The sequence below is a fragment of the Rhinolophus sinicus genome, linkage group LG02, assembly GCF_036562045.2.
Source record: "Rhinolophus sinicus isolate RSC01 linkage group LG02, ASM3656204v1, whole genome shotgun sequence".
Taxonomy (NCBI): domain Eukaryota; kingdom Metazoa; phylum Chordata; class Mammalia; order Chiroptera; family Rhinolophidae; genus Rhinolophus; species Rhinolophus sinicus.
Window position 1 is genome coordinate 139,441,759 of NC_133752.1, and position 16,125 is coordinate 139,457,883.

A 16,125-nucleotide genomic window follows, 5' to 3' on the forward strand; every position below is an offset into this window, starting at 1 on the left:
CACTAGAAAACGTCTCTGAACCTAAACGCCTAAAAAGCATAGAACTGGGTAAAAATGTTCATGGCTTTGAATATCTCACCATCAAATTTTCTCAATTTTCTCTTGGACAACTACATTAGATAATATTTTGTAAAGGCTTTAAGAACTTTATTTTTTCCTCCTACTTGAAGGAGACTCCATTTTAGTAACAGAAAAAAAGAGTGTATTTGAAATGAAGCATTAGGCCGAGATAACTCACCTCCCACTTGACTCCAGAGCAACTTGGATTTCCGATTCTTTGAGGTCAGTGATTTGGGGAACCAGTAAAAGAGCCGGGCTATTCTTCTGAAGGTCTTGTTAAAGTCACTTATGGCCATAGCTAGAACTACGAGTGTTCCAGAACAACTATCTACAGAGCGCATGCATGAGGAAAACACAGGAACACCCACGTATGACACTTTAGCTGTGAACTGTCAGCCAGTATGTCTGGGGACCACCTGTTAGCCCTAAATCCCCTTTCCCTGTCACTCCTTTGGTTTGTCCTTCAGACCTTAGCCCTCATAACTAAAAACTGTATTAATAGATGTTCTTTCTAAAGAAAGAGTTTTAAAACTTCAGAAACTCTAAAGTAATGCAACAATTGATAATTTTTAAGCCCAGACACACCCCACCATTCTTCTTCATAAAAACACAATTACTTTCATGCAGGAGCAAAGTAACCAGTATCCACTAACTCAGTGCCCAACAGAATTGTCAACAGCAAGTCGAAGGATGTAGTGGTGATTAACAAGCCACTTCCTAGCCTTGATCCATACTTGTTCTGTACGTTTTCCAGTGGAAAAACAATATGTATTTTAAACCTTGGCAGGAATTTAACCTCCAACCCCAGCCCCAAATTCAACTGATTCTTACAAGTCACAAAATGTATAAAAGAACGAGATTTTTTCCAGGGTCCTGTTTTGGTCTTTAACCATTTGTTGAACATTTATCTAGACCTTTAACATTATCTTAGCAGACACCAATGTTCAGTTGCCTACTATGTAAATGCGACTGAGGCTCTCATCATTACCCCTGAAACTATATCCAACAATTGGTCTTTGTGCATTCTGTTTATGTCAAAAGAAATAAACATATTCATAGCTTGCTTAGTCTCTAAAACAGCCTGATATAAATATTTGGGCTTTGCTTTTACATGCCACACTAAATTTTTGGGGCTGACTTACACTCTAAAAAAACCCAAAGGATATTATTATATTACCAGTTTTAATTTCCAGGTCCGATGTCTTTGTTTTCTATTCTATTTTCAGCGTTTCTTAGGAATTTGGCCTTTGAGTCTTCTTATAAATGACAAGTGGGGAGGAAGTCCAAGTAAAACAACAGTGTAAGACTTTTTTCAGATACTTTTGTCTTCTTAAAAGTGGGATGTGGGGTAGTGGATGTAGCTAAAAACAATAGTGTTAAGACTTCTTTATGTTTTCTTTTCAACGGTATCTGCCCCAGAACGTCTGTTTTTAAAATTTGAGAAACTATAAACTTTCTGTAGCTCCTCCTTAAAGACAAACCACTATGTATAAAATGCACTTCTGAGCTGGGTGAAATCAGGAAAGACTAGCTCTGGTTGTGGCTGTGATTCTGAAGGTAGAATAAATTTTTGACATTTGAGATTGCTTATTCCTACTGATAGTCCCTTTCTTAATTCCAAAGTTATTTTTAGCACAGAGCACTACAAAAAATAGTGTTCATTGCTTAAAAAAATGACAGGAAAAAAAATTCAGGATTATTGTAGTTTTTTTCTGGATAATGTACTAATGAAGACATTCTATTTTTAAGGAAATATTTTGAGGAAAAGATTTATTATATATCTAAGAGACATTCTGTTTGATACAGTGCAATGAGAGCTATAAGCCACTTACATAGTATTTGGTAATTTTGAAAAGAATCGAAGCCAGAATTTTAAAAGACGTTATGGTATTATTATTATTATTATTTTTAAAGATTTTATTGGGGAAGGGGAACAGGACTTTATTGGGGAACAATGGTCAAATTGTTGTCCTTTCAATCTTAGTTGTGGGGGGTTCTGTTCAGCTTCAAGTTGTTGTTCTTTCAGTCTTAGTTGTGGAGGGCACAGCTCAGCTCCAGGTCCAGTTGCCGTTGCTAGTTGCAGGGGGCGCAGCCCACCATCCCTTGCGGGAGTCGAACCGGCAACCTTGTGGTTGAGAGGACACGCTCCAACCAACTGAGCCATCCGGGAGCTCAGAGGCAGCTCAGCTCAAGGTGCCGTGTTCAATTTTAGTTGCAGGGGGCGCTGCCCACCATCCCTTGCGGGACTCGAGGAATTGAACTGGCAACCTTGTGGTTGAGAGCCCGCGCTCCAACCAACAACTGAGCCATCCGGGAGGCAGCTCAGCTCAAGGTGCCGTGTTCAATCTTAGTTGCAGGGGGCAGAGCCCACCATCCCTTGCGGGACTCGAGGAATTGAACTGGCAACCTTGTGGTTGAGAGCCCGCGCTCCAACCAACAACTGAGCCATCCGGGAGGCAGCTCAGCTCAAGGTGCCGTGTTCAATCTTAGTTGCAGGGGGCAGAGCCCACCATCCCTTGCGGGACTCGAAGAATTGAACTGGCAACCCTGTGGTTGAGAGCCCACTGGCCCATGTGGGAATCAAACTGGCAGCCTTCGGAGTTAGGAGCACGGAGCTCTAACTGCCTGAGCCACCGGGCCGGCCCCTATGGTATTATTTTTCACATTTCTTCCCTAACCTTCAATTCCTTTTTTATTTCCCTGAAAACATCCTTTTTTCCACATACAGTCACTTACTTTATTTATTATTATTTCTTCTGCTGTTAGTATTATAATCTCTTTTATATTAAGAGTTAACTTCACTAACTCTTCTATTTGTTATATACACTATTTTTTATACCATCAATTCCTATCTTTTGGAAATATATCCCAATATTGTAAAAAAAAAAAAAAAGCTACAGAACTGGAGATGCAACTTATTTTAAAGCTAATTTCACTTAAATAGTCATTGTCAAAATTAGGTTAACAAACTGGTATCACCTAGTATTTATTGACTTAAGATGTTTTAAATGAGGATGCATTTCTGAGGGTAAAATATTGAAATCAAAATTGCTTGGTTTTCCGTGTTACTAATAATGGGTGTGAAAATTAACACAGGAACCCTCAACTAAAATTGGAGTCCAGAAAGCCTGCAGAGGGAGCTCTCATGCCCTACTACCCATGAATTACCCCAAACAGGAGGTACCTTGCATCTCCAACAGGAAGTATATCGACTTTACTAACCCAGCAAGAGGAAGATTTTCTTCTTGCCCAGCAACAAGCCCATCCAATAGAAAATGCCACGGCTCAGCCGATGAGGAGCCATCGCCACCCTGAACTCTTAAGTTTCCTCCCACAAACTTTCATTTTTCTTTTGCTAATGGCTCCCTTGTCCCATCCTCCTTTCCATAAAAGCCTTACATTCTGTATGACTACTCGGAGTATCTCTCTGCTTGCTAGAAAAGATGCTGCCCGATTCATGAATTAATAAAGCCGATTAGATCTGCAAATTTACTCAGTTGAATTTTGTTTCGTAACATGGGGAATAAAAGAGTAAGTTTTAACTAATACTAACATGGAATTGAATTGTTCTTACCAATACAACTTATAAAAACGCAATTCCCAGAACAAGGGTTTGTCTATTGGTATGCTTTTCTAGAGGCACTGAAATAAAAACTAAATCCACAAATATACTAACTGATCACATGATTTAAGTAAAATTTTATCTAATGGTCAATGATATAAACATTTAAACTATATAATTAAAGACATACATGTTAGATGGTTAAATGGAAAATTAAAATCAAGAGGGATTAAACACCCCCTTGCCACACACACTCTCAGACTAAACAGGTATTTGATAGAGGATACTTGTATTTATAAGTAAAGTCATTCAACCCATAGATTTATTTCTATAATGTGTACATGTGACACTTAGAATTCTCCACCACAATAATGCATCAATATGAGATTTCAAATAAAATCCTGATCCATTTTGTTTTCCAATGCTCATGATAGTCAAATTTATTTACTCTTTAGAACATAATAACTTTATGATATACAGGTTGTATATAATCACACTTCAATAATCTGATAAATTGAAAAGCAAAACCAAAACCAAAACCAAAAAAAATCCTTATTGGATGGATGAAATAATTTCTTGCTGAGCATAATCCTTTAGTCTAGAACTTTGGATAGATTTTTCAGACAATGTTCCCTTTGAATTTTTATACCATAAGTTTATGGAAGAACTTCTACTAAACTTGGAATTAATGGTATTTGAAGAGATACAAAATTGTCCTTTCATCAAATATCCTGAGAATTTACCATCACCACCTTAACTCGTTTCTCAAACTGTTGTACACAGAGAAATACAAATCTTTACAGTAAAATTGAGAAATTCATTGATATTTTTCATGAAGTAGTAAGCAGAATTAAATAAATATACGGCTTAAAACAGTTGATACGATCCTAAAATTTATATGAAAAATTTAAATTTATGGCCAAAATAAAAATGAATAGTTTTTAATAATTAAATCACTTAAAATATTTTCTCAGTAACTTATCTGAAAGTAAACAGATATGAGGATAACTGGGTTCTGGACACCTTGTAAAATGAAATAATGCCACTTTATCCTTCTCAAAAAATTTGTGATCCTAGTAAAACAGTGGTTTGGTTCTGCTCCCCACCCACAGAAGCCACCTCTCTTTTCTATCACTTACAAACATGTCAACTATCAGTCTTCTGATTTGTCAGGTTGCCAATTTTGGTTCCACTTAAAAATGTTTCCAGTAGGCAGTCAGAGAAGTATGACTCAGTTAGCCTTACGCAGAAGAGTAGAGGATCAGTATATCAACAGAGCAGTCATGGCTTTCTTCTAGTGCTCACTGAGGTCAAATGTCCTCATAATTATAAATGTTAAAAGGTAAAAGTACATCTTAACAGCAGCCAAAAATTTATATATTTTTTATGTATTTACAATATTATACATATTTACATGATCACATCAAATACTGAATTGTAGAAATAAGAGATCACCTAAATGGAGCATTCATTTAATGCCTCAGCATTATTTTCTTGTGCAAACTGAAACTTTTCCCAAACTTCTTAGAAAGCTAAAGACAGTCAACATTGCGAAGGCCACCATCCATGGTTAAAGAGCCAAACCTAAAAACACAGAAGAAAAAAGGCAATCTCAAAAGATTCATTTATTCAGACCCCAACATTTTAAGGAAGACTATAGAATACTTTTCAGAGGAATAAGCTTTTATTTTTAAATAGTTTAAGCAACTATGAATTGCTCTATTTCTTACTGAAACATAGTGGTATTATAAATATGTGAAAAAATACTATTCAGTGGCTTAGGAAAACTTCGCAAGAAAACATGGGGATTGATGCAATCTAAAAAGTGTTAGGAAGAATTGGATAATTTCTTTTTGGTGGGGTGGCATTCAGAAGCAAAGATGTGGAGTTGGGAGTAAGCGTGACATACTCAAGGGACAGCAAGAAACGGAACCTTGCTAGAAAAGACTATTACGCGGTGCAGTGGGAAGTAAAGTTGGGTGAACGGGCTGGGGGCAGACTATTATATTCTTTGAATTCAAGTATGAATTTAGACTTGACCTTTTAGATAACAGGCGTTTAGACATTTTTGTGTCAAGGGAGTGGCATGGTAAGACCAGTATTTGGGAAGATTATTTTGGCTGTAATACCCATGACAGATGGTAGAGCCTGGGGTTAGGGAGATAGGTGGTAGTTATCACCATAGCTCACATGCGAGGGGGAAAAAAGAGCTGAATGAGACTGATGAGGTAAAATACGGAAACATGTTGAAAGAAGATACCAAACTTGGTGAAAGGGAGTAGAGAGGAAGTGTCTAAAATAATTTATGTTCCAGGTAGTGGGAGAAAGATTGTCTCACTGAGGAGAATAAGGAAATTAGAGGGGAAACTGAGTTGGGAAGGATGATATTGATTTTTGATAGAAAAAAATCTGAAGTATAGTGAGATATCCACATGGATACAGTACACAAGACCTGGCTTCTTTACTAGTTCTTGCACAAACCCTTCAGTAGTCATTTAACATTTAAATTATGATTATGCCATGTTATATCACCCATATATTGTCAAATAAACCTATAAATAAAATATAGGAGGAACAGACTTATTGGACACGCTTTGGGAAGTGGGGATTTTATTCCGTAAGGCATAAGTGACTCAATATAAAAGTTTGTTACAGTATATTTTAATAGTCTCTTCTACTTGCTAATCTTTAGCCTTACAGGATAAATTTAGGATTTAGCTAAAGTTGTGAAGAAACTATAAATTGCATACTATAAAAAGATAACTACAATGTAGTTGCTATAAATCAATAGGAAAAAACATTTTTAAAACCTAATAGGCGAGTCACAGAAAAAAAATTTAATCGACATATAAAAGGACGCTTGACATCACTATAAACCAGAGAAATGTAAATTAAAGATATCAGTTTTTAGTAAACAAATCAGCAAACATTTAAAAAACTGGTAACAGTTAGTGTTAACAAAAGCACAGTCTTTTTCTGTGTGGGACAACCACACATACATCTTTTAAAGAACAAAGTAACAATTCCTACCAAATTTAAATGTGCATACCCTATGACCCAGCAATTCCACATCTAAAAATTGATCCCTCAAAAATTCTTACACAAGTACATGAAACTATATATACAAATATGTTCACTAAAGCATGGTTTATTATGAAAACTTAGAAACAACTTAAATGCCCAACAAATAGAGATACATTAAATAGATATGGTAGACCCATACAATGCAATACTAGGCAGCTGTCGAAAATGAGACATATAGTTTACATGTATGGACTTGAAAAAGTACTCTTGATATATAGCCTTAAGTGAAAAAAGTAGGACTAATCCAGTCTGAACAGAATGGTTCCATTCTTATAAAACACACACATACCACAAACTATTTATAGTGACTATTCTGCGGGGGTGTGGGGGCATGAGAAAGGGCAGGTAGAGTCTTTTATTTCCAAATTTTTATAATTATATATTGTTTGAAAATTTTTTTGACAATTCATTAATTTAAAACTTGATAATATTATAGAAGTGTCTCACAACTTTCTGCACATAGCACAAAAATCATGTGATTTCCTGATAGTGAATCTTTTCAAGCTTTAGAGCATAGGTACAGTGGGGACAAGCTTTTATAAGGAGATGGGAGGCTGAGTTCTAGCTCCAGCTCATCTTCTCAGGGTATGAACTTCAATACTTGCAGACCATGGATAAAGACTGTCTGCTCTGCTACTGTATATGGTTGGAATGCACATTAACTGAGATAATGCAGTGTAAAAGTGCCCTGCAAGGGAACACACATCATATAGATGGGAAATATTTTCATTAGCAGAGGAACACCTAACGGCTTGAAAGAGAAGGGTTCTATTCTGAGTGAGCCAAATATGGTTTAACTTCTCTGAGGAACCAGGATGAGGAGACGGCCATTCCAAAGTGGCTTTATTGGCTCTGTACATTTCCCATCTCTTTCTCCCTGATCTGTTAGGGAGCAGACACCCAACTCCTCAAAGAGCTGCATTTACAGATGGCACTCACCTGCAAGGTTTGCAGAGCACTCTGTAAGTCACCCAGCACCAATCAGAGTGCTGGCATCTTATAAGCAACTCTGATACCAAAATTAAAAATTATGATTCTAATGAGAAAATCTTATAAAAAATAATGTGCAAAAGATTTTCATTTTCACAAACTGATTCTAATAAAGCAAATAATTCTATTAACCAGTGCTTCTGTAAAATGGAATCAATCATAGTAGACTTGTCTTTATCCAAACAACCCCAACCCCAAATTAAAAGGTACCATGGAAGTCACAAAACATAAGGGTTCTGACTTTATATCCCTGTCCCACTGCTTAACCTAGTGACACAGGAAGACAGAGAGATACAAGTATAGATATGTACGCACATATGCTCAACTGTATATAAAAACACAGGGCAGAATGCTATCTGCATTAACTCACCTTTCTAAAATATGATTATTTTCAGCAAGTTCTTTAACCACTCCTTCCATTTCTTCTTTTAATTTCTTCATACTATACATACAAAATAATGATAAATAAGCATCTTTGCTCAAAAAAGTATGCAAATGTTTTAGAATTATATTTACTCATATATTATGTTTTAGTTCTCTAGATTGAACTAATAACATTAGCAAACATATTCACAAGCATCAAAAATTTGAATATAAAAGACCAAGATCACAAACTGAAATAAACACAAATGGAGACATCATAGTTATTAGATGATAAGTTTCTTACCCGAGAGTCATTTCTACTAATGTGTTAGAACATGGATAAATTGGGGTCATGGTATGTTTGATTCCACTGGAGGCTGCAAACATTTTCTGAGGCAAAGTTTCTTGTAACTAAAATATCAAAAGACCTCACATTAATCACAGAACAAAGTACTTACTACAGATCTTAAGTCAAATATGACAGGCTTTCATATACCCGGTACAGCCTAAGTTTTAACTTCAAAACTACCAATGATCAACACTACCAATAAATCAACACTCTTTTAAAAAACTTTTCTGATAGATGATAAAAAAAATAGTCTATCAGATGTTCTCAACTGTAAAACATCTAAGTTCTTAAAACATGGCTCAAAGTACGTATCACAAAAGGGGAAGGAGAGCTGACATAAGACATATTATGTCATATTTTCCTTTCTCAATCATAATCAAATATAAACGGAGAAGAATTGTATTTTCATTTTTCCTAATCTGTATTTCTGGCTTTTCCTGAGATATAGGGAAAAAAAATATTTTTTTAAGATACTTTTGATAGCTGTACCTCATTAGTATAGTCTTGATACTTTGATATTTCTTCTTCAATATCAAAACACTGATTAGTTAGGGATAATAACTGTTTCCTAAGATGAAGCATCTTTCTGAAAACCAAAAAAGAATTGATTAATAAGCAGTCTCATGAAATATTATTCTTACTTAAAATATACTACATTAAATTGTATATTATGAAGTCAACCACTAAACACGACCCCCGCAAAGTTTACTTACCTCATCCATTCTTCTGACTTATCCAAAAATGCCTCATACTTTTTAACACACTCATCTGTAAAATGGGTCATAGCTTTTGTTGCATGGTAATATAGTTTTTGCCTGTAATTTAGAAATAATCAGAGGCTTAAACCAATGTTACCGCTTCTATTTCCAATATTAAAAAAATTTCAAATATATGAAATTTGTTTCCTGTAATGACTGTTGTGACTTCAGAATATTTACAGTAGAAAGCCACAGGTTTCTAAGATAGACATTATAGCAAGAGGAGAATGAGAAAGGAGAATAGTCAAAAAATAGTTACTAAGTGACATCAAGGTTAAGAAGGCAGTTAAGTCTATCCTTGCCTATGTCCTGTATTTTCTGGCCTTCTGCAACAGAAGCACACGAGGCAGAAGAAACCTGCCCCTCATTCTCCCATCTCAGTAACCTCTCGACCGGGGCCTGAGGAGTGAGCCTCAAATATGTACACACATAGTAATAATTGTGTAAAGCTAAGATTAAAACGTATTTTTAATTGTAATTAATTTCAACTTTAAGAAGAATCATATTAATAGCACAATCAAAAATAATTATTAAACATCATCTGGACACTTACTTATCAAATTTGTGGATTTGTTCTTCATTATAAGCTAGTCCTAAAAATAAGAAAATATATTAGTTTTGTAAATGTAGAATCATAAAGTCGCACAAAGTATTCTTTTCTTTTGAGATTATTACTTCAAAAAGGCTAAGAGTTTAAAGCAGATGTCACAAACTTAGATATAGCTCACAAATGCTTTTATTTGATCTGTACAGTGTTAACATTAAAAAGAAAAATTAATTGCCAACAGTTAAAATCAGGATATGTCTAATAAAATCTGTTTTTCTAGATTTTCTTGAGATACAGGAAGACTGAGCAACAAATTAGGTGAATTTGAGCAGCGGTTCTCCCCTTTAGATGGGGTCTCTCCTCTCTGGCTCTCCTCAGTCTCCACTGGCCAAACTTATTCCTGTTACGTGCCTGGCCTCTACAAGTTTTGGAGTTCAATATTTTTAACTGATTGAAAATATTCAAAAAGTTGGTTTTAGAAATAACATTTAACTTCTTTCTTGACAGAATCAAATCTCTGAAATAAATAACTTAAGCAGCCACCCTTACAAATATACTACTTCAACTGAATTACAACTGGTAGGGCTGATTCATTTGATTAACAGATGGCAAATTTTACTTACTACGTTCTGCTTTGTCTTTTTTGAACTGATAGTAAATCTCTGTGATGCAATTTAACAGGACTTGTAGCTTTTCTACACTATTAGAGGAAGAAAAACCCACATAAATTTACTGAGTCAATGTGAAAAAGAATATTTAATAATCAGAGCAGAAATGACCAGTGAAGTTATAACCTACTGTCTATCTTTTGGATGAGTGCCTTCTTGATGGACCCAGGTATCCGCCAGCAATCCTCCTGGAGATAATTTGCTTTCAGTATCCTGAAGACTGGTTTCTATTGTTCCCTGAGAATTGGAAAGCTAAACAAAACCAATGGGTTCAGACCCTGATCACCAAAAATCAGAAATGATCATCACACTGCCAATGGAATTTAACATCTGAATCATAATTCTTCTATAAATTACTTCAAAGCCAGAATAATTACTTCATTTTTAAATGCAAGGACCGTTTCTTAGGTTGACTTCTACCAATTGTGTGACAATAAAATATGAGACTAACTAGAATTAATGCATTTTAAAAACATTGCTTACATTAAGTATCTTTTTAAAAAAAGACATACAAAATACTTTTAATGATTCAATTGTTTGTTTCTTTATCTGTAAAATATGGTTAATTATCTCAAAGAGTTGTAAAATTCAAATAGGAGAACCATTAGCATAGACAGTCCCAAGTATAAAATGTAGGCGTGCAAGACTGTGCTCTGTTTGTTTAGAGGCCGAAGAAAAGTAATTCCTCTTAAAAACAGACAATGAAACCTCATCTAAGATCCTGTTCATTTTAAGCTTAGTAACTTTATCACTTATCTACCACAAAAGTAAGCATTTGTAAAACTTTTAAAGAAAGGATAAAGGTTAGACTTAAGCAATAAATATATCTAAATATTCTAAGGGTCCTAATATATACTATTACTTTTCAAATAAAGTTTTAAGTGGCGGTTTACACTGACACTAGCAACAAACAAGGGCGCCGTTTTTACTACACTCTTGTCAGCACTGGACCAGCAGCCTCAGCCTCAGCCTCAGCCTCACATGGGAACTTGTTAGAAATACACAGTTTGGGGTCCCACCTGTTGAATCAGAAACTCTGATTAAGCCTTGCTAATTTGAAAGACAAAAACGGTATAATATCTTACTGTAATTATAATATAAAATTTTCTATTACTACTGTGAACATTTTTCAAGTTTCATTCAATCTATTCATTTTTAAATCATTTCTAAATGTTCTTTGTCTATTGTAGATTTAATGTTTTCCTTATCAATCTGCATGACTGATACTTTTTTGCATGAGCTATTTTTATTTAAAAAACTTTTATCACATTTTTTCAATCCATTTGCCTTTTAACATTATTTTTAAACATATAGATTTTAAATTTTTATAAATCTTGTTTTTCGAGCTTAATGTCTTTTTTAAACATTAATGTTAAGAATGTATTAAGTAATATATGTTAAGTACATTATACTTCCAAAATATGGTAAATAGTTTATGGATAAAGTTGTTTTTCACAACAGTACATAAAAGTGTGAAAAATAGCAAGCAACGTGAAGGACCAACAACAGGGAGATAAACCCATTGGCTGCATGCAATATTAAGTCTAAAAAATAGTGTTACCAAAAAAAGAACCCCAAACTAGAAAATGCTTTTACTATAAAGTTATACAAAAAATAAAAATAACAATTGTATGTTTGTAGTATTAACCATCATTTAATAATACATATAAAAAGAGAGGACTAAAACAGTGGTCGTCCAAACTTTAGCAGCATCAGAATCTTCTGGAGGGCTTGTTAAAACATTGACTGCTGGGCCCTACCATCAGAGTTCCTGATGCAAATGGTGGTCCTAAAATGTGCATTTCTAACAAGTTCCCAATTAAGGCAGAGGCTGCTGGTCCAAGAATTACTCTGAGAACCACTGCTGCAGGATATTGAACAGAATGGTATCATTTTTACTTACAAATTTTATTTTTATGCTGGGAAAAAATTTAAGGTCTCCATTAGGAAAGGAGCCACAACAACTAAACAGATTATGAGGAAAAACAATGCAATCTAGTGAGAAATAATTGGCCTGAAGGTAAAGCCCAGATTTCATAAGACTCTGATCATGATTGCCTATATTTAAATACAAACAAATATTGGGGAGGACTATTTCTTGTTTCTCTGTTTTAACTGCTTTATTCCATAGCAACATTTTAAAAACTTTTTTGATCATGACCCAGTATCATTTAAATGTGTATATATAACTGGACTGAAAGTTTCATGGAACATAATTTCTTTACTATATGTGATAGATTCTGACGTTTTCTATTCTATTTCATTCAAAAACATTGCTGACCGCAGTGCATGAAACTTTACAGCCTACTAATTATTCATGATATATTTTGAAAACCACTGCTCTAAATCTAAAACTGAGGAAAAGAACTAAAAATTAACCTAAGCTGGGAAAGAAAAAAGGGATATCATATCAAGTTCCTTTTCCCCTTTAACACCCATTTCATGAAAAAATACTTCAAATGCTAAAAGCTTACAGGAGTATAGCCTCTCTGTTTATCTCATTTAATTGGTACAACAACCTGTGAAATAAGCAAGGTAAGAAGCTGCGTATTTTAAAGAAAAAGAAACCAGGATGCAAAGAATTAAAGACCTTGCTTAAGTCATCAGGCAGGAATAGCTAGGCAAATGGGGGCAGATCTGGGATCAGTAATCAGCTCTCACAATAACTAATTTTGTGCTCTTCTACAATACATTTTAAAAACAGATCCAGAAACTACCAAAATGCTATTGTATTTTTTAGCAGGGTAGAGATTTTGTCCTCATTTCTTTTTTTAGTTATAGAAATGATGTCTTGAAGAACCCAAATCTTTCCTTACTTTTTATTTAAAAAATATCTACTTTTCCTAACTTGAGTCTATTTCTAAGCAAGTTTAAGCACTCTGCATGTTAAATTACATTTATGAACTTACTTTAATTGCCATAGCCGCAACACTTGATCAATTACAAATTTTAAAGAGCGACAGGGAGTGAGGGAGGGAGAGAGGGAGAGAGAAAAGGTCTTAAAGCAAAGCAGTCTTTTGGAAATGTCATAAGGAACTGCATGGTAGTAAATGGTATTTAAATATTGTAAACAGTTTCTATTAGGTTGGTGCAAAAGTAATTGCGGTTTTTGCAATTATTTTTAACCTTTTAAACCACAATTACTTTTGCACCAACCTAATAAAAATGGGACTAGACTACCCTTTCTCCAGAGAGCTTTAGGTACATCACCTCTCTAGAAACACTTACATCTCACCTTGCCAGGAAAGGAATAGATTGTGAGCCTGAGACTGTCATAATTTTGTAAATACTTACTCTCAACAATTTGGTGTGTATGTCTGAAATTTCATCTAACTCTGCTGATTCTAAATTGATCTTCATAAGCTTTTCATATCTGTATGGAAACAAGTTGGGAAAAGTACAAAAGCAGAATGAACACAGATTTAAAAAGACGTTTTATAAATTATAGCTGAGTTTTTATTGACATAACCATTTCAGAATAAGATACTAAATGCAAAGCCTATAAAGCAACAGATCCCAAGAAAACTTGATGTCTTTGTAAAGAAGGAATTTTATATACTTATCAATTTGCAGATTTAGAGATCACATAGAAAATACAACTTAATTTCAAATAATCTTATGACAGGATTATAGTCAAAATACTAGATTTCAGAATTAATGGAGGTCAACAGTAAACAGTGAGTTCATTAATTGTATTGCCTGTGCAGTACAAATAGAAGAGCCAAGGAAGAGGGCAGTTTAATATGTAATTCTGTTTCAAAAGACAGTCTCAGGGATAAGATTAATAAGTAAAAGTAAACTAAAAGTAATCTCAAATTTCTAAAAATATTACCAAAATAGACTTCTAGAATACTTCTTCCTAGTTCCTTTGTTGATTACAGGTTTTTTATTTTCCTATTCAGTGTCTGCTTTGCAAGGTAAAAAATGAGACATTTCTATCTCAGATTACCTTTTCCTTTGTAAAAAAGGAAGGGGAAAATGACACCAAAGACATGGTACTCATTTCTTACTGAGACCTCTGGATACATGTGCCTTTGTGAGGAAGTAACTTAAACTATGGTTGTGCCTTAATACAAACACTTGCATAGCACGTTGTATGTACCCAGGGTAACCAAACAAATTAAACAGAAATGTAACAGTACTTAACATGTGAACCACTATTAGTAAGGAGTAATCTACTCACACTTTCACAGTTTTTTCAATGTTTCTGATGCAGAAATCCAATGTGATCACAACTTCTGTCTTTTTGTGAACAGTTTCATTATAATCATCTTTAACTAATTCTCTAAAAAAATAATAATATTCTCATTAGTTTATCTAAGGAATTATTTGTTTTCTCTTTTCTATCACTAATTACATTGCTGTCCTACTGTTCAAATTTTTTAACAGTCTTGTTATATTACGAAAGCCAGTTCCCTTTTTATTATAAAAGCATCTCTGTGAGCCTTATACATATCTAAGGTATAAACCACTACTAGTTATTAGATTAACAATTTAGAAATCTAAGGCTTTAAAATTATATTTAAAAAATAAAAACTAATCTACAATCACACAAGCAAGCTGAACAGCATTACATTTTATACCCCCAGAATTAATTTTTACTACTCATAGATCGGTCTGATTTACACTTTAAATGTTAATATAAGAAGGATGACACAGTAAATAACACAATTGAAGGGCTTTTTGTCTGCCTCAAAAGTCAACCAACTAAGCCTGATGCTTGTTTTTGCTGAGAATGGTATTTACATTTTTAAAGGTTGTAAAAACAAAGAAGAGACCTTACGTGGCCCATAAAGTCTAAAACACTATTAACTGAAAAAGAGAAAGTTTGCCAACAGTAGTCTACATTAAAAACTATTTTCCCATGACTTGTTAAACTAAAAGCCTAATAAGTAAAAGGAATAAAAGCTTCATGGAGCAGTAACCAGGATAGATTACAACAGCAAGAGAAAATGAGAGCTGTTAGTAACAATACTATGAAAATAAATGGAGTCAACACTTAAGATTGCTCCAGCAACTATTAGTAAAAACCAAGAGTTGTCTTAAAAAAATAAAATAAGAGGCTTCTTAATGGAAAGAGAAAAACATAGGCTTACAAATTAGGTATGTGAAAACACACAAAAAAATTGTTATCTATACATTTATGGGTTTAACATAAAGGTGACAGAAAAAAAAAACAGAGCCTTATTCCATTTTCTTCTTAGACACAACAGCAGCACAAGCATGAAATGCTTCATACATGTTTTTGCAAGAAGGGAAGGATATATACAGAAACTGTCACAAACATTAGCGCTGAAGACCACAATGAGCCCAGAGAACATGAGGCCATTACTATGTGTGCATGAAATGCAAAAGTTTCAAATGATGTTGTGGAGAACTAGAGGCATGGTTCTCAAAAGGGACCATTCATTCTCCATGTCTATCAGATGGCAAGATGACATCTACAAATCATGAAAGGTAAACAAAGGTCAAATCATATCCATCCACAAAACATTTCCTAGGGTCACATGCAGGGAGAGAATACTATTCTGATCTATAATAAAATATTAAGTGATTAGCAAAAAAAAAAGCTTTTAAACTGCTTGTAAAGGTGAGTGTGTAACTCATACTGTATGGTTTCATTTATATGAAATGTCTAGAACTGGCAAATTTATAGCAACATAAAGCATATTAGTGGTTGCCTAGGGCTAGAAGGTTATAGCAAAAATGGAGAATGACTGCTAATGAGTGTAGTTTCTTCTTAG

General features: G+C 34.2%; 1 protein-coding gene across 2 annotated transcripts in view; it reads right to left on the reverse strand.

Moving 5' to 3' along the window:
* Positions 1-1,813: 1,813 nt before the first annotated feature.
* TBK1 (TANK binding kinase 1) overlaps positions 1,814-16,125 on the reverse strand; it is a 46,127-nt gene continuing 31,815 nt past the window's right edge. Inside the window, exons 12-21 of one of the 2 annotated variants that reach the window (XM_019732432.2) lie at positions 14,565-14,666; positions 13,676-13,754; positions 10,512-10,633; positions 10,337-10,413; positions 9,720-9,759; positions 9,122-9,223; positions 8,898-8,994; positions 8,364-8,470; positions 8,067-8,138; positions 1,814-5,206 (exon numbers count right to left, since the gene is read on the reverse strand). In XM_019732432.2, the coding sequence (XP_019587991.1) occupies positions 5,155-5,206; positions 8,067-8,138; positions 8,364-8,470; positions 8,898-8,994; positions 9,122-9,223; positions 9,720-9,759; positions 10,337-10,413; positions 10,512-10,633; positions 13,676-13,754; positions 14,565-14,666 (850 nt within the window). In that variant the 3' untranslated portion in view covers positions 1,814-5,154. Of the gene's footprint in view, positions 5,207-5,236; positions 7,395-8,066; positions 8,139-8,363; positions 8,471-8,897; positions 8,995-9,121; positions 9,224-9,719; positions 9,760-10,336; positions 10,414-10,511; positions 10,634-13,675; positions 13,755-14,564; positions 14,667-16,125 lie in introns of those variants that run through there. The other variant, XM_019732431.2, reaches the window with a different exon arrangement.